Genomic DNA, 25,211 nt, shown 5'->3' on the forward strand with positions numbered 1-25,211 from the left:
TTTTGGAAAATTAAAACTAACGCATCAACTATCTCAGCCACTTCTTTTAAGACCCTAGGATGAGGTCCATCAAGACCCGGGGACTTGTCAGTCCGCAGCTCCAACAATTTGCTCAGTACCATTTCCCTGGTGATTGTAATTTTCCTGAGTTCCTCCCTCCCTTCCATTTCCTGACTTGGAGCTAATACTGGGATGTTACTTGTATCCTCAATAGTGAAGACTGATGCAAAATATCTGTGCAATTCATCTGCCATCTCAATTTCCATTATTGATTCCCCAGACTCACTTTCTATAGGACCAATGCTCACTTTATTAACTCTTTTTAAAACATCTTTAGAAACTCTTAAGATTTGTTTCTATATACCTAGCTAGCTTTCTCGCATACTCTAATTTTTTTCCTCCTTGTAAATCTTTTAGTCTTTCTTTGCTGTTTTTATATTCTGTCTAATCATCTGACCTACCACCCATCTTTGCACAATTGTAGACTTTTTCTTTAAGTTTGATACTATCTTTAACTGTTTTAGTTAACCAAGGATGCCTGGCTCCACCCATGGAATTTTTCTTTCTCATTGAAATGTATCTATTTTGTCTATTGTGAAATATCTCATGTCTGCCACTGTATCTCTATTGACTTATCCCTTAACCTAATTTGCCATTTCACATGAGCTGACTCTGCTTTCATGCCATTATAATCGCCCTTATTTAAGTTTAAAATACTAGTCTTAGACCATTCTTCTCTCCCTCAAACTGAATGTAAAGTTGCATGATTATGATTGCTGCTGCCTAGGGGCCTCTTCACTAGGAGGTCATTAATTAATCCGATCTCCTTGCACAATAGGGCGGCGCAGTGGTTAGCACCGCAGCCTCACAGCTCCAGGGACCCGGGTTCGATTCCGGGTACTGCCTGTGTGGTGTTTGCAAGTTCTCCCTGTGTCTGCGTGGGTTTTCTCCGGGTGCTCCGGTTTCCTCCCACAAGCCAAAAGACTTGCAGGTTGATAGGTAAATTGGCCATTATAAATTGCCCCTAGTATAGGTAGGTGGTAGGGAAATATAGGGACAGGTGGGGATGTTTGGTAGGAATATGGGATTAGTGTAGGATTAGTATAAATGGGTGGCTGATGTTCGGCACAGACTCGGTGGGCCGAAGGGCCTGTTTCAGTGCTGTATCTCTAATCTAATCTCAATACCAAGTCTAGTATATCCTGCTCTCTGGCTCCAGAACATGCTGTTCAAAGAAACTATCCTGAAAGCATTCTATGAACTCCCCATCTAGGCTACCTTTGCCCATCTGATGTTTTCAGTCTCTATGTACATTAAAATCCCCCATGATTATCACCGTACCTTTCTGACAAGCTCCCATTTCATGCTTTTTATGTTCTGTCCTCCCGTGTAGTTACTGTTCGGGGGCCTGCACGCCATTCCCACAAGTCTCTCCCGAAACCGCTTTTACATCCTGGTTTCCTGAAGTTGGGTCATTCCTCTCTATTGTGCTAATATCACGAATTAACACAGCCACTCTTCCACTTTTCCTAGCTTCCTGTCCTTAAATATCAATATTCAGGTCCCAATCTGTGCCATCCTGCAACCACGTCTCTCTAATGGCTATCAGCGCAAATTGAAATCAATAAGTACTGTCTGTTCATCTGTTCTGTTTTGAGTGTTTTCAGATACAGAGCCTTTAGTTTTGTCCTTTTTTTTGTTTTTTGTAACATCTAGTGTTGACTGCTGGTTTACTCTTAAATTTGTACTCTCTATCCCTTCCTGTCACCCTCTGTTTATTTTTTCCCATATGAATACATTTCTCTCTTGTCTTGTCTCTACTCTTCGATGTACTACACTTTTCCAAATTTGATCCTTTACCCCCACTATTTAGTTTAAAACCTTCTCTAATTCCCTAGTTATGCAGCTCGCTAGAACACTAGCCCCAGCACGGTTCAGGTGTAGGCCATCCCAACGGTTCAGTCCCCACTTTCCCCAGTACTGGTGCCAGTGTCCCACCAACTGGAACCCACTTCTACCACACCAGTCTTTGAGCTACGCATTCATTTCTCTAATCTTATTTGCCCTATGCCAATTTACACACTGCTCAGGTAGTAATCCAGAGATTATTACCTTTGAGGTTCTGCTTAATTTGGTGCTGCATTTCTCATACGATGCAGAACCTCCTTGTCTGTGTCTTTCGTACCTATGTGGACCACGATGACTGGATCCTCCCCCTTTCTCTAAGTTCCTCTCCAGCCCTGAGCAAATGTCCTGAACCCTGGCACCGGGCAGGCACCACAGCCTTCTGACTCTCGCTCTTAGCTGTAGAGAACAGTGTCAATCCCCCTCACCTATTCTGTCCCCTACTACAATTACATTCCTTTTTGCTCCCCCCACTGGAATGGTTTCTTGTACCACGGTGCCATGGTCAGTTAGCTTATCCACCCTGCAGCCCCACTCTCAATCAAACAAGCCGAAAGAAACTCAAACCTGTTGGACAATCGCAAAGGCTGTTCAAGGCAAAGCTGGACAGATTCTGCATGAGCAAGGGGGTGAAAGGTTATCAGGGGTAGGTGGTAATGTGGAGTAATCAGTTCAACCATGAACTTATTGAATGGCGCAGTTGGCTCGAGGGACCGAGTGGCCTCCTCTTGCTCCTACTCCTAATTCGTATCTTTGTATGTCCTGCAGTCCTGCTCTCTGGGTCCCCTTACCTGCCTCAGCTGACAGCTGCGCACTCCTGTTCCTGACCACTGACCAACTCAGAAAACCCTATGCTCAGACTGCCTCCTGGTACAAAGTGTCCCGGTAACTTTCCCCCTCCCTGATGTATCGCAGTATCTGCAGCTCGCGCTCCAGCTCAGTGACTCTGACTCAGCTGAAGCCCCTCAAGCTGCAATCACTTACTTAACTGTAGACATGTTTGCTGTGGATCACACTGGCATCCGGGTGCTCCCACATGCTGCCGTGACACACTTCCTGTCCTCCCATCCCTAATGTATTTTTATTAACTAAATTATTTAATTCTATTATCCTTTGTTATGTATTTTAGTAACCTTGTCACCACTTCCTGTAATATTTTAAACCTTAGGATTAGAATAGACCTTAACCACTTACCAGATACTCACCAAACAGCTTACTTCTTCCCCTGTAGTAGATTAAGAACCAAATACTACTGGGTGAAAAAGTTAGAAAAGGCAAAGGGGCACCACCTTCCCCCAACTCCCTTAACTCGCCTAACTTCCAGCACTCTGTTTAAGTCGCACATAACTCAGAAATTGATGAAGCATGCTGAGAGGTCCACAGTAACTGGCTTCACTCTAGTTTGACAGTTCACCATAGTAAATTATTCAATTTTTTTCTGATTTTGTGCTGGGATATAGTTGTGTGTGAGCTTGAACAAGCAGGCATTTGGATTGCAAGGCTAAGTTTTGTGTGCATGCATGATGCTGGTTCATAGAGAAAAATGTCAGCATCAGTTAAAATGTTTTTTTGAAAATATTTTTGAAGGAATTCTCAATTTGTAACTAAGTACATTTCAGGTCTACTTTTGCTGGCTTTGAGTGACCCTTGTGTATCTGCCATATACTTGGGTACTGTTCTTGTAAAATAAGCCTTCAGCACAATTTCAAGAATTCCTTGTTGCAGGAGGAATGTCTTTTGTTCAGGCGTCAGAGTGGAATTTTGGAGTTTTGGCTCCATTTGAGAATTGAATGTGGAAGAACCCATGGGCAGGACTAGTTGCACAAAAAAGTTGATTCCATGGTCTTGAGTGACATTTAAGTAAATTTGTACTGTCTGCTTTTGGATAATTTTGTTTTAACTGTGAATACTAATGATCTCAGCTGCTGATGTGACTGGGTCGAGTTCACTAATCTGACTCCTTTTGTTTTGTGTAACTAGCTGCAGCTGGCATGTGATCAGTGAAGCATAGCACAATACTTATTGTACCCTCATGCTCATGTTCAGATTCAGTCTCTCTCTGAGCTGGCAATTTCTTAAGCATGAAAAAGATCAAGTATTGGATATTTACTTTTTAAATCATTTCAGATTTATAAAATGAAAAGCTATGCTCACTTGTGTGGCTATTCCACAGGCTCAATTAAGTGGAATCCTTTATTTGGAGTTTCACAACAGTCTAAATGATGCATTGTTCTTCCAGCCCTTGACCCTTACAGAAAAAGGCTCAAGTGCTATGGAATTGCAGGCTGCCCAGCAACTGTGTTAGCTAAATCTATCACTTGGTGCTTTTTAAAATTCTACTTAGTTAGTTCTTTGTGCCTACCAAGATTTTTCTACATCTTGTGAGATGAAGTCTCAGATTAACATGAGTTAATTTTGCAATTTTTTGTGATTAGTCTACTGATCAACAAGACAACTATGTGCTGCATGTTTTGTTTGTACATCTTCAGCCTTACCAGACACAAAATTCATCAGGGAAAGCTAACAACTGTGCTTACAGACTGCATCCACTTAGCTGGTAATTACATCACAGTTTCCCAAATTACTTCAGTAAATCTAATTGGATTTCTTTTTTTTTTACCTGTTATGTTTGCTGCCAACTTGTCTATTAGTGAGCGTGCCAGCTTATGTTTTCTCTGCTTTCCCACAAAAAGAAAAGCAATAGGAAGATGTGTGTCGTGAAGGATGGGCTAAGAGACCAATTCTACTACTGAAAAAGGTGTACTGCCTGAATCACCCCCATCTTTGCACCTCTTGTAGTAACTTGTCAGGCATACTATCTTTTCTATTGGAGCTGGATGAGCAGTTTATTACTGGTTGCCATTTTATCTGAAAATATTGGATCTAATTCCAGGACCACAACTGTGTAAATTGTGTCTGTTACTATTAGTTGGATGCGGTGACCCTTGTTCTTCGTGTTTAGCCTTTTAGTACTTGTGCAGGTGTTGACCAGCAGGGGTTGTATTTTGAAAGGTGGGATAAATTCAGACCTTGCTGCTTCCTCCTTCGGCCATCCTAGAAGCACAATAATCTCCCCGTGACCCACGCGAGAACCTGCCAAACTTATGAGAATTTAACAATCCATCTGAAACTATTTAAAACTGCAGGATTATAACTATTAACATTTGAGTCAAGTGCAACAGCACACATGTACAAGACCACTTCTTAGGTGAACCATTTTCAAGAAATAATTTCAAAAACAAATCCCACCATTAAGCAAACTAATATTGCATAATTTAGTATAGAGATGGATATTAATCAGGGTCGCATATACTGCCGCAGCTTTTCACAGTTGCTAAATGTCCAACTGCTTGAGATTTCAGTGAATTACATGCAACGTTTAAATTTTTATCTTGACAGATGATCTTAGCAACTGCATTGTTTAAACTGAAAACTCATGGCCGTCTTGTGAAAGAAATAGTGCTGTCTTATTGCACCTTGCTTTCACATTCCTCTTGAACAAGAAAATTAACTAGAGTGTTATTGACACCACTTGGAACGCCAAGGGTAGTAGGCGATTGGACACCATCACATCCCAGTCAGACTCCATCCCAACTTGGATATATATCGCTGCTCCTTCATCACTACATCAAAATCCTAGAACACCCTACTTAACAGCACTGTCAATTCGTTCATCATATGGACTGTAGTGGCTCAAGAAGGCGGGTTAACACATTCTGATGGGTAATAAATACTGGCCTTGCCAGCAATGCCCATCACTCCTGAATGTCTTTTTTTTAAATTCTGATTAGTTACAGAAGTAGGTTTAAACAACAGGAATATAATCCAGGTTTGAATACCGGACCCTGAAGTGCAGCCATGTTGGTAAATATCTACATTGGCACTCAAGTGCACTGCTGAGGGAGTACAATCTTTGATTTTAAACCGAGACGCTGTCTTCCCCTCAAGCAGACAAAAGATCCGATGGCACTATTTCAAAGAGCAGAGAAGTTATCCCCAGTATCCTGGCCAATTTATCCCTTAATCAAGATCACAACAACAGACTATCTGTGTAAATTGGCTGCAGCGTTCAGTGACGACACTTCAAAAGGAATTCATTAAAGCACTTTGGGATATCCTGAGGTTGTGAAAGGCGCAATACAAATGCATGTCTTTGTCCTTTTCCCCTTTTCTCTTTCTACCCTTTCTCTCCCCCCCCCCCCCCCCATTACACTACTCATTTATGCACATGCGCATACACACACAAAGATTAAAGAGTGATGAGGATGGATTAGAGTCCAGAACAAATAAAAATTAATATACAGTCTGTGGGGTTGAATGATTCCCATGTCTTTGTCTTGGATCCAGCAGCTGGCTGCTTGGCTTCGTATGAGGTCTTCTGGAGAGAGAAACACCCTTTTGGGCTTCTGCACAGAATGAATCACTGGCTTGACTGCTTTGTCCAAGAGGAAGACTCCCAGTTTTCAGAGATGCCTCTGTATTGTCTGGAACCTTCTAATGCTGTTCACGTTGCGGAGTTTCAGTCCTTTCGACATCAGGATGTTAATCTTTACACCTGGAAGGGTTGGCCCTTTCAAGGTTAATGTGCCACGATGGCTTTGAATGGCCTGCTAATGAAAGCAATCTCCTGTGGTTCACTCAATAAAGCCATTGTCCTGGGTACAGGCTCATCAGACATGTGTCTTCTCTTTGAGGCCTTGGAAGGTGTAAGGTGTTCAGATACAAATTGCGGTGACCATCTTGGCTGCCAGCTTTTTTCAAAAAGGTTAACTGTAGAATTCCAGCTCTTTCTCTTCCATTAAAAGTTTACGGTAGGTTTCCAATCGATGAATTAAAAAAATTCCCCTTTGGCATAGCAAGTTTTCTTGACACCTCCATACGCCGTGGAATGAAATGTGGCCATGGGAACAATTCGTTATGAGAATGGAGAAAAATAGATTGCACGCATTCAATCTCAAAACATTCACTTCTGAAGTTCACACACAAATATTAGAATTGCTGTAGCTGGCATGGTCTGCATCAGCTATTCTGGTTTAATTTTTGGAGTTTTGTCTGCGATGGTTCGGTGTTGGATTAGACAGGACAATGCATCAGCGATTTACATTATTTTTCCTCAATGTGTGTAATTTTTAAAAGGTAGGGTTGTAAGAGCAGGCTCCATCGGAATAGATTGCGTCTTGATTTTCAGACTTCTCCACAAAAGTTAGAGGACTATGGTCTGTATAAACCACTGTCTCCCTATATCGGTTTTGAACTTAGATGTCAAAGTGCTGGCGATCTAGCAACATTCCCAGAGTTTCCTTTTCCACAGTGGAATATATATATTTTTTGGTGTTAGTTTAACTTTTTGGATAAGTACTCGACTGGTTTCTCAACGCCTGCCTCATCATCTTGAAGCAGGACAGCACCTACCCCTAGGTCACTTGATTCAACTGCCACTTGATCTGGTTTAGTAGAGTGGGGAGCAGCCAGAACCTTCATTTTGTTGATACGACTTTTAACCTCCAAAGGTTGTTTGGCACCTCTCCGACCGCGTTACCTTGGCTGTTTACTGCAGTAAGTCTGTCAGTGGGGCGGCTATGCTGCTGAAATTTGAAAAAAACTTGCAGTAAAACCTGCACATCCTCACAAAATGCATTATTTTCCTTTTTGTCCTGGGGACAGTAAAATCCATCAGCACTTGTACATTGGCTGCCCTAGGCAGCACTCTCCCCTGACCTACAACATGCCCAAGGTAAGTCACTTGAACTTTTGCAAACACGCTTGCAAACAAGGTTTATTACTAGGTTAGCCGACTAACCTTAGGAGTAGGGCGTCTAATTGGGCTAGATGTTCCCACCAGGTCTCTCTGTATCCCGTAAATCATCCAGGTATACTACACAATTGGGTAGGCCAGCCACTACCTCGTTCATCAGCCTTTGGAAGGTGATTGGGGCATTCCTTAAACTAAAGGGCATCACTCGGCACTGGAATAGGCTATCTGGGGTGATAAAAGCTGAGATCTCTTAGGCTTGGGGTGTTAAGGAAACCTGCCAATATATTTGTAGCAAGTCTATTTTGGTTATGAAGGTGGCATTCCCTACTCGATTAATATAGTCTTCCAGGCAGGGAATTGGGTAGGAATGTGCTCTGGTCAATGCATTAACTTTCCTGTAATCAGCCTTGTTGAGTCATTGGGCTTGGGCACTAGCACAACTGGGGAACTCCAGCTGCTCTGGCTGGGCTCAGTCAGGTTGTTTTCTAGCATGTACTGGATTTCCTCCCAAACCTGGGCAAGTTTCTTGTGGCCTAAGTGAAGGGGGTTCAAGTTTATGGGAGGGGTGTCTCCTACCTCCACATCATGTAAGGTTAGGTTGTGCACCCTGGTGTGTCCTTGCACAGTATTTTAAATGTTGTGAGCAACCTTGCTAGGGCTTCTCTTTGTGCTGCATTTAAAAAGTGTGGTGTCTAAGTTACCCAACACTTCAGTGTTGGCTAACTGGGTAGTGGGGAATTCAATTTGGGAATTTTCCAGGCCTTCCTCTCACTCATCCTCACTGTCCCTTTCATCCCTTTCCTTCCTGATTATCTCTCAGACCTGTGCTTGTCTATCCCCTAAAATAAAAGCAAAATACTGCGGATGCTGGAAATCTGAAACAAAAACAAGAAATGCTGGATTCACTCAGCAGGTCTGGCAGCATCTGTGGAAAGAGAAGCAGAGTTAACGTTTCGGGTTAGTGACCCTTCTTCGGAACTGACAAATATTAGAAAAGTCACAGATTATAAACAAGTGAGGTGGGGGTTGGGCAAGGGATAACAAAGGAGAAGGTGCAGATTGGACCAGGCCACATAGCTGACCAAAAGGTCACGGAGCAAAGGCAAACAATATGTCAATGGTGTGTTGAAAGACAAAGCATTAGTACAGAATAGGTGTGAATATACTGAATATTGAACATCAGCAAGTGCAAACCTGAAAAAAACAGTGGGTAAGCAAACTGAACAAACTAAGATGAAATGAAATAAATGCAAAAAAAGATTGTAAAAAATGTAAAAAGGAATGCAAAAAAAAAAAGGAAGAAAAAATAACTAAAAATGACTAAAAATGAAAGTAAAGTGGGGGGCTGTCATGCTCTGAAATTATTGAACTCAATGTTCAGTCCGGCAGGCTGTCGTGTGCCTAATCGGTAGATGAGATGCTGTTCCTCGAGCTTGCGTTGATGTTCACTGGAACACTGCAGCAATCCCAGGACAGAGATGTGAGCATGAGAGCAGGGGGGAGTGTTGAAATGGCAAGCAACCGGAAGCTCAGGGTCCTGCTTCCGGACTGAGCGGAGATGTTCCGCAAAGCGGTCACCCAGTCTGCGCTTGGTCTCCCCAATGTAGAGGAGACCACACTGTGAGCAGCGAATACAGTATACTACATTGAAAGAAGTACAAGTAAATCGCTGCTTCACCTGAAAGGAGTGTTTGGGGCCTGGGATAGTGAGGAAAGAGGAGGTAAATGGGCAGGTATTACACCTCCTGCGATTGCAAGGGAAGGTGCCCTGGGACGGGGACGAGGTGGTGGGGGTAATGGAGGAGTGGACCAGGGTGTCGCGGAGGGAACGATCCCTTCGGAATGCTGACAGGGGAAGGGAGGGGAAGATGCGACTGGTAGTGGCATCACGCTGGAGGTGGCGAAAATGGCGGAGGATGATCCTTTGGATATGGAGGCTGGTGGGATGAAAAGTGAGGACAAGGGGAACCCTGTCACGGTTCTGGGAGGGAGGGGAAGGGGTGAGGGTAGAGGTGCGGGGAATGGGTCGGACACGGTTGAGGGCCCTGTCAACCACAGTGGGGGGAAATCCTCGGTTGAGGAAAAAGGAGGTCATATCAGAAGCACCGTCATGGAAGGTAGCATCATCAGAGCAGATGCGTCGGAGACGGAGAAACTGGGAGAATGGAATGGAGTCCTTACAGGAGGTAGGGTGTGAAGAAGTGTAGTCGAGGTAGCTGTGGGAGTCAGTGAGCTTATAATGGATATTGGTAGACAACCTATCCCCAGAGATGGAGACAGAGAAGTCGGGGAAGGGAAGTGTCAGAGATGGACCATGTAAAGGTGAGAGAAGGGTGGAAATTGGAAGCAAAGTTGATAAAGTTTTCTAGTTCGGGGCGGGAGCAGGAAATGGCACCGATACAGTCATCAATGTACCGGAAAAAGAGTTGGGGGGGGGGGGGCCTGAGTAGGACTGGAACAAAGAATGCTCGACATATCCCACAAAAAGACAGGCATAACTAGGACCCATGCGGGTACCCATAGCGACACCTTTTACTTGAAGGAAATGCATGGAGTTGAAGGAGAAGTTGTTCAATGTGAGAACAAGTTCAGCCAGGCGGAGGAGGGTGTTGGTGGATGGGGACTGGTTGGGCCTCTGTTCCAGGAAGAAGCGGAGAGCCCTCAAACCATCCTGGTGGGGGATGGAGGTGTAGAGCGATTGGACGTCCATAGTGAAGAGGAGGCGGTTGGGACCAGGAAACTGGAAATTGTCAAAATGACGTAGGGCGTCAGAAGAGTCACGGATGTAGGTGGGAAGAGACTGGACCAGCGGAGAAAAGATAGAGTCTAGATAGGAAGAAATAAGTTCAGTTGGGCAGGAGCAGGCTGACACAATGGGTCTGCCGGGACAGTCCCGTTTGTGGATTTTGGGAAGGAGGTAGAAGCGGGCTGTCCGGGGTTGCGGGACTATGAGGTTGGAAGCTGTAGAGGGAAGATCTCCAGAGGAGATGAGGTCAGTGACAGTCCTTTGGACGGTGGCTTGATGTTCGGTGGTGGGGTCATGCTCTATCCCCTTCCTGACTGTCATACTGTTTTAACATGTTAATGTAGCACAGCCTTAGATATCCCCAACTGAAGGAAAAAACAATAAATGATTTACCTGGCTAATTATTTTTGCCACTCAGTATGGTCCACTGAACCAGGTTTTCAGGGGTTCATCCTGAAATGGGAGTAATACAAATACATGGTCTCCAGGCCAAAATGTTTTGGCCTTGGCATGTTTGTCTGCTTGCCTGCCTTTTCATAGCTGCCTGGGAGGTCTTCAGGTGCTCCTGAACCATTGCGTAGGCTTTCGTGAGCCGCTTCAGGAGCATGGAAATGTAGTCTAACAGGGATGATTTGTCCCTGGGTCCCAAACACCTCTCCTTGATTTGTTTAAGTGGACCTCTCACCTTCTGTCCATAAATTCATTCATAGGGGCTAAAGCCGGTGGACTCATTAGGTGAATCCCTGGTGGCAAACAGAAGAAATCCCAGCCCTTTATCACAGACATGGAGGTACTCGTAGCAGTATACCGGAATCATTGTCTTTTAGGGTCTGATAGTACGGTTCCAAAGCCCCTTGTGTCTGTGGGTGGTAGGCTGAGGACTTTGGCTGGGTTATGCCCAGATGACCCCTGACTTTTTGAAAGATTTCCGACATGAAATTCATGCCCTGATCTGACTGGATCTCAGGTAGCCCATATCGGGTGAAGAATTGGGTTAGCCCCTCCACCATTACCTTGGCAGAGATGGTTCTTGGGGGAATGGTCTCTGGGAATCAGGTAACCACATCCATAATGATGGGAAGATACTGGTAGCCTCCTTTTTGTTTTCGGCAGGGGTCCCACGCAATCGACCAGGACTCGGTTGAAGGGTTCCACAGAAGCCAGTATGGGAATTAGAGGTGCAGGCTTTATTGCAGGTTGTGCCTTCCTCCAAAACCTGGCACGTGTGGCAAGTTTTACAGAAATCCACCACATTTCTGTGGAGTTTTGGCTGGCCAAAATGCTATCTTATGTGGGCTTGGGTTTTTTTGTGCACCATGTACAGCCATTGGAAGTTCGTGGGCTATTCTTAGTATTTCCTTAAGGTGCCTTGGCAGCACCGCTATCTGAACCACTATCCGCTTTTCGTCCGTAGGTCTATGAGGAGGTCTCCACTTCCTCATCAGCGCCTCATTCTTTTCATAGCACTCTGGGCCTCCCTCTGCTTCAGCTACAGTTTGGGCAGTCTGTGTTCATGTTTTTAATAATGGGTCGGCTTGCTGAGCCTCAGCTGAGGAAGATCTGTTGAACTTGTCCTTTGGGTCCTCTAACTTCCCAAAGAAGATTTCAGGTAACCAGACAGTAGGGTCATCTGTCTGCATTGCCAGTTCATCATCCTCTGTCGGAGTTTGTCTGGCCATGGACTGAGTCACCACACAGTCTAGGAAAATGCCAGGACCTTCTACAGCAACTGCCCTGTCTCCCTTTCCTCTTTTTCGTTATCTCTAAAACTACTGGGAAAGCTACCACCTTTGCCATGCCAGATCATTGCCCAGGAGCATGTTGGCCTCATCCATTATTAGAGTCGGGGCAATCCCCGCGGTTACCAGTGCTGAAGCAAGGTCATGCAGTATAAAGGTATGGGCATATACCGCCCTCCGATATCATTCACTGACAGTCCAGCATTCAATGTGCTCTCTGGAAGAAAAGTCATGCATTTTCCCAACAGAAGGGATTGGGTGGCCCCTGTATCCTTAAGTATGACTATGGGCTTGCTTGCCTCATTCGAGGAGTATAGGGTCACTTTTTTCCCCTTGGGACACAAAATCCTGGTAACGTTTGGGATTTTGTTAACTTTTTCCGCACTCACAGCAGTAGATTTACCGGGTCTTATCACTGTGGTTAAAGCCACAGCCTGGTCTGCTCTGCTTTCCATCAGGGCCCCTTGTCCTGCACTGGTCTGGTGAGCCCTGATTTATCCTGCAGATTTTCCCTGTAATTTACATGAGTCAGCTCGAAGGTGGCCTGCCTTGTTAGAGTGGAAACAACAGGTCTTCAGGGTCACGCCTCTCAGCACTGTCCCGAGGAGGGCCCCTTGTGTGTCCAGTTTTTCCTTCTCGCCCATAGTTTTTCAGGCTCCTATCACTGTCTGACCTTTTACCCTTTTTCGGGTTTGTGGGGGTGACTAGGGAAGGGTTTCTCTTGGGGTAAGGGCTTGTGTACAAGCCTAAATTCATCAGCCAGGATTGTGGCCTGCCTGGCTATTGGAACCTTTTGTTTCTTTTATTTCGGTTCTAATGGGACGTAGGAGCAAGTTTTTGAACTCCTCGAAGTATCGCCTCTGATGTTTTTATCTGTGGTCTCTATCTTAAGTGCCCGTATCCACTGGCCAAAAGCAAGCTGCTTAACTCTTTGAAACTTGAGGTAAGTTTGTTCAGGCTGCTTTTGAAGTGTTTGGAATATTTGGCGGTACGCCTCCAGTACTAGCTCATGCACCCGGGATACCACTTTTAGTCGTCTCATAATCTGATGAGCTCTCTTCTGGCAACAGTGAATAAACCCAATGGCCTTTTCCTGTTCACTTGCTTTGCAATAAGAGTCCAGCTGTCTGCTGGCCATTTCAGCTGTCTTGCAAGCACTTCAAAAGTGACGAGAAATGCTTCCACATCACCCTCATTGAACTTTAGTGTCAACTGGGAGAACCTTTAAGAGCTGAGCACCTGGTCCTGAGCTAGGGGTAGCTCCCTCACTTGCCGTGCCTTCACTGGGTGTATTGGATCTTCCCCTGGTTAGTTCGAACTGCTTTAACTCCTTTTGGAAAGCTCTTTGTCCCTTTCTTGACCCCCTGTGTTTTTTCTCTCTCTGGAATTCTAATTCAACTTTCCTTTGTTCTAGTTGTATATTAGTTAACATCGCCCAGTCTGTTTCTAATTCTAAGCTTGTCTGCAGTTTTGAGTGCAAAATGGTTGGCCACAAGTTTTAGGATTTCGGGTTTCCTAGCTTTTGGATGGATAGTAATCCGTAACTGCTCGGCTATATTCCTCAACTCTTCTATAGGGAGGGCATTTAACCTGTCCCAATTTCCTTAACTCTGGCTTAGTAAGGTATTGGCCTTGAATGTGGACATGCTAGTACTTTAGCAGCAAAAACCTGTATTGAAGTTTTTAAAATTATGATGGGGATCGATTTGCTTTCCTAATTCCGTCTACTTGTTTGTCGTTGAGTTGCGATCACAGACTAGAGCCCCCAAATTTCTGTTAAAATCAGGTGAGGAGGGGTCACAAGGCTCCCCTCTTGTCCTTACTCTTATTTGACCGCAACAGATTTATTCCTCTTTTTAACTTGTGGATATGGTTTTTAAAAAATAAAATTACACTACACATTCACGCACACTCACGAGACTCTCATGCAAGTAGATGATAGAATGATGAGGGGTAGATTTGTGGTTGGGTTAGAGTCCCGAACTATAAAAATTAATGCGCAGTCTGTGGGGTTGGATGATTCCGTTGCCTTCTGGCCAAAATTGTGTTCCTGAAGTCTTTGGCTGGTAAATGTGCAGTTTGTGGCTGGACAACCTGGTTCAGGCTTTTCTTACAGGCAGAATTGTAGGTGGCTCTCTTCCCCTGGTGTTTTTGTCTTGAATTCAGCAACCAGCAGCTCAGCTTTGCAGAAGGTCTTCTGGGGAGAGAGAGAGAGAAAGAGACATACTCCTTTTGGCTTCTGCACAAAATGAGTCACTGGCTTGACTGCTTTGTCCAAGGGGAATACTAGTTTTCACAGAGATGGACAGACAGTGACATGATTGCCTCAGTGTATTGTCTGGGACCTTCTAATGAGATTCAAGTTTCGACGTTTGAGTCCCTTCGGCTCAATATGTTCATGTTTACACCTGGGAGGGTTGGCCCTTTCAAGGTTAGTGTGCCACGATGGCTTTGAATGTCCTGCTCACGAACGCAGTTTCCTGTGGTTCACTCAATCGAGCAAGCCATTGTCCTGGGTACAGGCTCATCAGACATGTGTCTCCTCTTTGAGGTCTTGGAAGGTGTCAGGTGTTCAGATACAAATTGCAGTGGCCATCTTGGCTGCCAGCTTTTTTCAAAAAAGTTTACTGCAGAATTCCATCTCTTTCTGTTTCATTAGAAGTTTAATATAGGTTTCCAATCAGTGAATTTTAAGAAATCCCCCTTTGGCATAACAATTTTTTATGACCATATAGAATGAAAAAAAACATGCATTTATATAATGCCTTTCATGGCCTCAATTCCCAAGTGCTTCACAACCAATCTAGTCTGGCTGTAATGTAGAGAAATAATAGCCTGACCAAGACTTATCCTTTATATAAAATCACAATGGCGTTAGTGGTCCTAGTTATAAAGCCTGATTTTATGATGACCCCCCCACCCCCCTCATTCTCAAGTTGCCATGTGATTTTTCAATTGCTTTTCCCCCTCAAATTTTTCTCATTGCCACCCAACTGTCCACCAATCCCGTTCAGCTTTCTCAAGTCCCTTCAGTGTGGTTTGAAGAGCACTATTACTGTCTTGTGGAACAACAATTATGGCCACCTACTGTTTTTTTTTTTTTGAAGACTTTTGACCTAGGGATTTTTTATCCGCAACCTTGTCTTTTGTGAAATTTCCCATACCTAGACTTGGGTACACAGGGCAGAATTTCAAACTTTGTGGCTGGTACAAAACTTACAAAACACTAGTTTGGCCTGAGCTGAAATTTTGTCCAATTCTAGGCATCACACTTCAGGAAGGATGTGAAGGCATTAGAAAGGGTGCAAGCAAGATTCATGAGAATGGTTCCAGTGGTGAGGAACTTCAGTTACATGGATAGATCGGAAAAGCTGTGAGGTGGAGGCAGATTCAATCGAGGCCTTCAAAAGAGAATTGGATAATTATCCGATCAGAAAAAATTAGCAGGGCTTTGGGGAAAAAGATGGGGGAGTGGGACTACGTAAGTTGCCTTTGCAGAGATCCAGCATGGACACGAAAGGCCGAATGGCCACCTTCTGTGCTGTAACAATTCTATTCCATGTCGTTCTGCCCTCCTTCTGATTTTATTCCAACCTATCCTAATGTTCACACAGTTGCTTACAATAGTTTCTCTTGCAGTCCTTGGTGTCACTTAATGAGAAAGATGTTGACAGATTAATTTATCCAAACCTTTTTGTTTACCTGTAAGTATTTCACAGTATTAGGCATTAGGTTTTACTTTGGTTAAAATGTCTGTGGAAGACGCTATAATCATTTATGCAAATGACAACCCTGACTCGTACCCAAGGTCAGTCAGTATACAGAATCTTTTGGTGCCTATATTTCAAGTATTTTTAAAAATCTGCTTAAAAGTACAACTACCATAACAGATTCTATCATGTAATGACTCACTATAGTCTGGTATGCAAATATACAAGCACGAATGTCACAAAACCAATGGCTTGTATTCTTCTCTTCTTCGGCCTCCTTGTCTCGAGAGACAATGGGTAAGCGCCTGGAGGTGGTCATTGGTTTGTGCAGCAGCGCCTGGAGTGGCTATAAAGGCCAATTCTAGAGTGACAGACTCTTCCACAGGTGCTGCAGATAAAATTGGTTGTCGGGGCTGTTAGACAGTTGGCTCTCTCCTTGTGCTTCTGTCTTTTTTCCTGCCAACTGCTAAGTCTGTTCGACTCGCCACGCTTTAGCCCTGCCTTTATGGTTGCCCGCCAGCTCTGGCGATCGCTGGCAACTGACTCCCATGTTTTTGGTGTTTTGAGTTGCTCGTGGGTATTCCAGACTCTGGAGCATTTGTGACATTTAGCTGTTCGTCTATCCTGTCCCTTTAGGAACTCTGATCAAGTACTCCTTGCAAAATGATGAGAGTCAGAATTTAATTCCTGTTCAGAGGTTTGCAGAGTGGTAGTCTGTGGAAATTTCTGGCTCCATATCATGGATGCCTTTTTTAAACGTTGGACAGTTAAACTGAATGGATACAACATGTGTTGCATCTCGACTACCCTATGAAATTACCTTGCGAAGATATTGTGGTCTGGTGAGCAATAACACATAGTCAGATGGAATGAGATGTCAGCTGGGTGGATTTTCAGCACGGATGTGCTGTGAGTGAACGGTTGAATGAAGGCATGCCCAGCTTTATGATGCAAAGGAATGTGACTAGAATTGCGTGTTCAGAAATTAATATTTGTTTGATATGAGGTTGCTGGACATATTTTTGACCACCCAAGGAATCCCATGTTCACATGCATAATAGACTTCTTTTTCAAAATGCTGTACTGGGTACAGAGTAAGCAGTAATGTTTTCTTAATGAATTAGCATACTGATAGCATTAGCCTCTTAGCATGTAGAAACCAGTATTGTGTGGAATATTTAATGTTGCAAAAATTATTCATTCCAGTTCATTATAATTAAAAATTACTTTTAACCTTTTGTTCCCTGCATTGTATGCGTTCATTTTTTAGTTTCAGTTGCACCAAACAATTTACAAATTGCGTTGAAGATTATGGGTTCAAGATTGATTACCTGTCACATGCTGTATAACAACCCAGGCATGCTTCAGGGAACAAAAATGCCATGTCAAAATTTGTATGTGTTCAACTGTGTGGGTTATACAGTAGGCTCCAGTTGCTTTCAAGTCATTTTTATGTTGTCACTGAAGTTCTCTTGCCTTCTGGAAATTAGAGAGCTGAAGCAAAGGCTTCCAACTGCTTATTTCCACCTCAAACTCCATACCACTTTTTTTTTTTTTTTCCCACTGCTGCAGAGACCCTGCTTTGGTCACCTTTTGACTCCTATCCAGTGTCTTTATTGCCGGTCTTCCATTCTCCACCCTCCATAAATTCCTAACTTGTTGAAAATTCAGCTGGCTTGGCTCAACTCACTCAACCAATACTCCTCTTCTCGTTGATTCCCTGTTCCCTATATAATGAACTTGCTCTTGAAATTCTTCTGTAATTTCCTTCTCTAGCCTTTGTTCCTTTGGACTGTTAGCTTTTTCTCCCACTTGCCCTTGCCCCACAATTGATTGTCGAGGCTTCAAACAGGCAAAGGGGGCTGGAGTGTTGTTCTGTCTTGCACCCTATTTCTCTCTCTGCATCTTCAAAGAAAAAATTCTCTGCCCATCTTTGGGGACATGCTCTGTCATCTCTGCTCAATGTTTGACCATGTCTTGACAGTTACTCCTTCATTGTTCGTTCTTGACTTTTCCTTCACTTTGGGGAGGGTGATAAAGTGAAGTGTCTTCGACTATTTCCTACTGTAACAGTACTATATAAATGTTGACTGTTATTTTGGAAATGGAGATTTTAAATATTTAAGGTTCCCAATGCCATTTAAGTGATGGACTTAACTCTTTCTTTCATATTTCAGGTTTACAAAGAATCTCTCTCCTGACAAAATCAATGTAAGTACGCTTAAAGGGGAAGGTCAGCTGACGAATCTGGAATTGGATGAGGAAGTGCTGCAAAATGTGCTGGATCTTCCCACTTGGCTGGCTATAACCAGGGTATACTGCAACAAGGCAGCCATTAGGGTAAGCAGAGTATATTCAGGCCTTTACCTATCTTGATATAAATGCTGTCGGCACCATAATTTGATTGCTCTTAAGAACGTGCTCCAACAATGCTTTCTTTTGCGGAGTAGGCGAAGGTACTGAGGTGATTTTCAATGTGGAACCGCTGTCAAAAAATCTTTACCCAATCCAGCTGTACTGTAGAAGAACAAAAGCAAGGTACTCTGGATACCATCCAACGCTATGTGATTTTACATTGGGTTTCACATGGACCTAAAACTGTGGTGAAATTACTGGACTGGACTCCAGACCACTGGTGTGAGCACCATGGCCAAGCTAAATATTATCTACTGGAAGATGATCTCATAATATTATGGTGATGGTATGTGATCCTGTAGCACCAGCTGAATTCTCCAGTTTCACTTTAATAGCTTATCTCTTGTGACAGGTACTGTTGGATGGAATAGACTAACTTTCACCTTTTGCTGCAGTTGTTGTCAGATACTCAATCGATAAACATATAGTCCAAAGTCAATCATCATGTCAAGAATATGTAATTGTAGAAGCAAGGAGAGGCCTATTGTGGCCAGTGCTGTAGGCAATTTTAATAATATTGACATTTAAAACAATGAAGCTTTGGAAGCTTATGTAGCTGGTCAGCAAACTTCTGGAAAATGTTAAGTGGCAAGTTATCCCATATTGACTTCATTGTGGGGGATGTTGGTCATTAATCCTTGATTTGCTTTCAAATGATAACAGTATCATAGATGTTGGAGCATAGAACTTAGATAAATGTTAATATGCTGCGAATGTCAAATTTTTCTTGCAACAAATTATTATGCTATGACTTAAAATAACCTGTATTTAACTTAATAGTTATAGCAGCAAGACAGTTGAATAGCCAAATCCCATTGCTAAGTCATAAATCTGATTTTATTTGGGCCAGCTAAACAGGTGTGGTTGGTACTACAATCTTGTCTTATTTCTCTGTATAATTTAGTCTCGTGAAATTGCCTAAGAATTTCTCTTTGAAATGGACCGTAACTTGACGAGTAATGTAATAACAATGTTGGTTTTGATATCAAAACCAGGCTGCAGTTCCCTCATTGAGATTTATTTTGAGCAATTGTTGAACATTGTTCTTTTATTCAGATACAATGGACTAAGCTCAAGACCCACCCCATTTGTCTGGTAAGATGGATTTCCAAATTTTAGAAGATGTCTGTTTTTGTCCAGCTTGAGTTTATTTAGTTTATCTCTCGTCTGCATGATCAACTAAGTTCTATACTAGTTTTCATGATCCATACCATTTCATTTTCCTTTAGTAATTTTTGGGTTGGTCTTAATGAACATTATCGCATAAATTGTCATCCATGTATTGGTTCGCTGCTTCCCTCCAACCCCTTTGTTCTTGTACTGGAGTCTGTTTATTTTAAAAGTAGCACTGGTTGGTTTTTATAACCTTGTATAGGTATGTTGTGCATAGTAACTGAGAGATATGGGTGAAATAAAGTTTGAACAAGTTAAGTATTGACTTAATAATGGCCTGCATCTTGAATTCCTGTACCCCAGTGAAGTATCACCTTTTTATGGCAGAATACTAAAAAATGGACTGAATTTCATGTCAATAGATCAAGTGTAATAAGCAGTTGGATTAAGAAATTTTCCCCAGATTGAGAGGGACAGAAGGACCAGATAGCATCCAACAAAGAAAATAAAGATAGTAAGCATCTCAATTTCAGAAATAAAATTTCAGTTTTGTAGATCTTGCTCCGAAGCAAGGACAGAAAAGTAAGCGTGCGTTTATATTACTACAATAACCCACTTGGTTTTGGGGGTGGGGGGTGGGTGAGGTGGCAGCGAGAAATGCTGTATATGAGCCAGATGTTTCTATTGCCTTAAATCAGGAACTCGAGAAAATCATATTTGACTCTTGTGTACGTACTGTATTTCCAAGTAAAGTTTGTAAGTTAGTGTCAAGTTTTAGGTGCAGAAATTATTCCTGTAGTCCTTTTTAGGATAAAAGCTGTAATTACCATTCTGTTGTATTTTAACATTTGTAAGCATTTCTTTTCTTTCCCCCCCCCACCCTTTCCCCAGTTCCTTGATAAAGTGGAGGTGGAGATGAGGACATGTGAGGAACCGCGACCTCCAAATGGACCATCTCCAATTGCCATTACAGCAGGTCAAAGGTCAGTATATTACATAGGTGTTAATTAAATTCTTATTTACTGTTGAGATCTTCAGTCTGTTACAAGAGTGCTTCTATTTTTTGTCAAATACGTTTAAAGGACTTGTAGTTGAATTATGGACATTGATTCATCTGGAAGCTTGAAGAGATGCTGAACTTCTTTTTATAAAAGAGGTCACCAGAAGGATTCCTGGACTTGGCTTGTAAACAAGCCCTTGCTGGAAGGCACCCGTTTTCAGGCGCCTGTTGCTTTGACTTGGAGATATTTACAAAGAAGTGACCGGTCAACATTTATAGAGGTCAGGAGGCTTGATTCTTGGGACATTATTTTGGTTTCGCTTTAGACAGTGAATTGGAGTGTAAACTGCTTGGAAGACAGTGAGTTTTTGCCTGCCAAGGAAACCCAGCTCATCTCTTTCTCTTTCTTGGAAATAAACCCTGCACATCCAGTGTGTCAGTCTCCTCTTTCTCCTCCTGTATTTGAAGAAACCCTGCGTATCAAATGTGTGGGAACTGAAACCCCTGTTGCTTCATATCAGCTGTAAGGCCTGTCTGAAAACTCTGCTGCATTTTTTGGAAACTCATCTTCAATATTGGCTGGAAAGAACTGTTCTAGGAAGATCCCAGTGACAGCTGTCTATATGCATTTGGGACACCAAACCAAAATAAAGGACATCTTTCCATATCTTTTCAAGAATGAGCATGTATTCAGCCTAAGTGTTTTTTTTGTCGGATTTTTGTAACAACAGAGCTCTAAAACAAAAGTGCCTTTCATTTTTCCAGTTAACTGGTGTATGTATGTATGTGTGTGTGTGAAGGGCTAAGGTAAAAAAGGGAACTTTTTATGTTTCAGTCAGTGTGTTTATGCTTTATTACTGGTTACGACTTGTTTTATAATCTGATTTTGTTTATTAAAGAAACCTGGTTGGTGTGTTTGTTCTTGGCGAAAAATAGAGTACATGACCCTATCGATAAGTGGGAAAATTTAAATATATGTTGTGACCTGTGGAGAAGTGGAACTAGAATAAATGGTGCACTCCTCAATTTAGATAGAACATGTTTGCTTGAGACTCTTAAGATCAACAAACTGGAAAAGACAGATCTGCATTGTTCCTTGTGACCTCTCAATCACCTCTGAGTACTTAGCATAAAATTCATAACTTTGAAATACACTGGATATTATGTCGGCATACACAAAGCCATGCTGTGCACAGTGAGTTGTCACCAAGAGCAATGAGATGAATGATCTGTTAATAAATATTGCATTGGTTAAATGAGTTTTGTTTGCTGGGACACCAAGAGAGCACTCTGTTGCTCTTCAAATACTGTCCTGGATGTTTTAACGTTCACTAGAACAGACTGTCTAACATCTCATCTGGAAGATGGTATCTTACACAATGAAGCACTCCTTCAGTACAACCAAGATTTTTCAACCTAGCTTATCTGCTTGCATCTTGGAGTAGGGTTTGAGTGAAAGTTTGAGCTAAGTCCTTGAGGAATATAAAGAAAGTAGGAAGGAACTTAAGCAGGAAGTCAGGAGGGCTAAAAGGGGTCATGAAAAGTCATTGGCAAACATGATTAAGGAGAATCCCAAGGCTTTTTATACGTATATAAAGAGCAAGAGGGTAACCAGGAAAAGGGTTGGTCCACTTAAGGACAGAGGAGGGAATCTATGCTTGGAGCCAGAGGAAATGGGTGAGGTACTAAATGAGTACTTTGCATCAGTATTCACCAAAGAGAAGGACTTGGTGGATGATGAGCCTAGGGATGGGAGTGTAGATACTCTGGGTTATGTCGATATCAAAAAGGAGGAGGTGTTGGGCGTCTTGCAAAGCATTAAGGTAGATAAGTCCCCTAGGGCCTGATGGGATCTACCCCAGAATACTGAGGGAGGCAAGGGAGGAAATTGCTGGGGCCTTGACAGAAATCTTTGTATCCTCATTGGCTACAGGTGAGGTCCCAGAGGACTGGAGAATAGCCCATGTTGTTCCTTTATTTAAGAAGGGTAGCAAGGATAATCCAGGAAATTACAGGCCAGTGAGCCTTACGTCAGTGGTAGGGAAATTATTAACGAGGATTCTTCTGGACAGGATTTACTCCCATTTGGAAACACATGAACTTATTAGGGAAAGGCAGCATGGTTTTGTGAAGGGGAGGTTGTGTCTCACTAACTTGATTGAATTTTTTGAGGAAGTGACAAAGATGATTGATGAAGGAAGGGCAGTGGATGTTGTCTACATGGACTTCAGTAAAGCCTTTGACAAGGTCCCTCATGACCGACTGGTACAAAAGGTGAAGTCACACGGGATCAGAGGTGAGCTGGCAATGAGATGGATACAGAACTGGCTCTGTCATAGAAGACAGAGGGTAGCAGTGGAAGGGTGCTTTTCTGAATGGAGGGCTGTGACTAGTGTTGTTCCGCAGGGATCAGTGCTGGGACCTTTGCTGTTTGTAGTATATATAAATGATTTGGAGGAAAATGTAGCTGGTCTGCTTGGTAAGTTTGCGGACAACACAAAGGTTGGTGGAGTTGCGGATAGTGATGAGGGTTGTCAGAGGATACAGCAGGATCTAGATTGGTTGGAGACTTGGGCGGAGAAATGGCAGATGAAGTTTAATCCGGACAAATATATAATATAAAATATATAATATAAATGTGAGGTAATGCATTTTGGAAGATCTAATACAGGTGAGAAGTATACAGTAAATTGCAGAACCCTTAGGAGTATTGACAGGCAGAGAGATCTGGGCATACAGGTCCACAGGTCACAAAGTATCAATGCAGGTGGATAAGGTAGTCAAGAAGGCATACGGCATGCTTGTTTTCATCGGTCGGGGCATACAGTATAAAAATTGGCACGTTATGCTGCAGCTGTACAGAACCTTAGTTAGGCCACACTTAGAATATTGCGTGCAATTCTGGTCCCCACACTACCAGAAGGACGTGGAGGCTTTGGAGAGGGTACAGGAGAGGTTTACCAGGATGTTGCCTGGTCTGGAGGGCATTAGCTATGAGGAGAGGTTGGAAAAACTCGGATTGTTTTCACTGGAACGACGGAGGTGGAGGGGTGACATGATAGAGGTTTACAAAGTTATAAGTGGCATGGACAGAGAGGATAGTCAGAAGCTTTTTCCCAGGGTGGAAGAGTCAGTTACTAGGGGACATAGGTTTAAGATGAGAGGGGCAAAGTTTAGAGGGGATGTGCGAGGCAAGTTCTTTACACAGAGGGTGGTGAGTACCTGGAACTTGCTGCCGGGGGAGGTGGTGGAAACAGGTACGAAAGTGATGTTTAAGAGGCATCTTGACAAATACATGAATAGGATGGGAATAGTGGGATACGGTCCCCGGAAGTGCAGAAGGTTTTAGTTTAGACAGGCATCAAGATCGGTGCAGGCTTGGAGGGCCGAATGGCTGTACTGTTCTTTGTTCTAAGCTGATGTAAACAATGTACGTCAATCATAATGAATTCTAAGAAAGTAAGGCATGGCTGTGTAAACTGAAAGATTTACAACTTGATTTAAAGCAAAGGATAAAATTATGAACACCCAGCTTAGTGCAATGGCTTCGTTTGTAAGTACATTGCTTGGAGTGGAACAATACAGTTCCAAATTTGATGCTTGATGTGTGCTAAATTAGCTAAACACAGCCAGAGTGTAAGTAGGTGCACTTCTATCTTTTTTTCTTTCATTCATGGGATGTGGGCATCGCTGGCAAGGCCAGCATTTGTTGCCCATCCCAAATTGCCCTTGAGAAGGTGGTTGTGAGCTGCCTTCTAGAATCGCTGCAGTCATCTGGTGTGGGTACACCCGCAGTGCTGTTAGGGAGTTCCAGGATTTTGATCCAGCAACAGTGAAGGAACAGCGATGTCGTCTCAAATCAGGATGGTGTGTGGCTTGGAGGGGAACCTGCAGGTGGTGGTGTTCCCACATGTCTGCTGCTCTTATCCTTCTAGAGATCGCAGGTTTTGATGGTGCTGTTGACTGGTTGCATCTTGCATATGGTACATGCTGCTGCCACTCTGTCGTTGGTGGGGGGGATGAATGTTGGAGGTGGTGAATGGGGTGCTGATCAAGTGGGCTGCTTTGTCATGGATGGTGTCAAGCTTCCTGAGTGTTGAAGCTGCACTTATCTGGGCAAGTGCAAAGTATTCCATCAAACTCCTGACTTGTGCCTGTAGACAGGGGACAGGCTTTGGGGAGTCGGTAGGTGAATTACTACAGAATTTCCAGCTTCTGACCTATTGTAGACACAGTATTTATGTGGCTGCTGTAGTTCAGTTCCTAGTCAATGGTAATCCCCAGGTTGCTATTCGTGCGGAATTTAGTGACGATATGAATGTCAAAGGGAGATGGCTAGATTCTGTCTTGGAGATCTTCATGCCCAGCACTTGTGTGGTGCAAATGTTAATTGCCACTTATCCGCCCAAGTCTTGATGTTGTCCAATTCTTGCTGCATATGGACACGGACTGCTTCAGTATTTGAGGAGTTGCGAATGGTACTGAGAACTGTGCAATCATCAAGTATCCCAACTTCAGACCTTATGATGGAGGGAAGGTTATTGATAAAGCAGCTGAAAATTGTTGGGCCTAGGACACTACCCTGAGTAACTCCTAGGGCTGAGATGATTGACCTCCAACAGCCACAGATATCTTCCTTTTGTGCTAGGTATGACTTCAACCAGTGCAGAGTTTTTCCCCCAATTCCCATTGACTTTAGTTTGGCTTGCGCACCTTGATGCTCAGTCAAATGCTTCCTTGATAGCGATAGCAAGGTCAATCACTCTCGCCTCCTTGAGTTCAGCTGTTTAGTCCATGTTTGGACCAAGGCTGTTATAAGGTCAGGAGC

The 25,211-nt window shown here is 43.2% G+C and overlaps 1 protein-coding gene across 3 annotated transcripts in view; it reads left to right on the top strand.

The window, feature by feature from the left end:
* The window catches only part of bltp3a (bridge-like lipid transfer protein family member 3A), a 174,620-nt gene that overhangs the window by 43,331 nt on the left and 106,078 nt on the right, over positions 1-25,211 (top strand). For 2 of the 3 annotated variants that reach the window (XM_068057072.1, XM_068057073.1), the window contains exons 2-4: positions 18,033-18,195; positions 19,327-19,365; positions 20,275-20,366. In XM_068057072.1, the coding sequence (XP_067913173.1) occupies positions 18,033-18,195; positions 19,327-19,365; positions 20,275-20,366 (294 nt within the window). Of the gene's footprint in view, positions 1-18,032; positions 18,196-18,305; positions 18,557-19,326; positions 19,366-20,274; positions 20,367-25,211 lie in introns of those variants that run through there. The other variant, XM_068057074.1, reaches the window with a different exon arrangement.

This window comes from Heterodontus francisci, chromosome 25 (genome assembly GCF_036365525.1).
Source record: "Heterodontus francisci isolate sHetFra1 chromosome 25, sHetFra1.hap1, whole genome shotgun sequence".
In the NCBI taxonomy this organism is placed as follows: Eukaryota; Metazoa; Chordata; class Chondrichthyes; order Heterodontiformes; family Heterodontidae; genus Heterodontus; species Heterodontus francisci.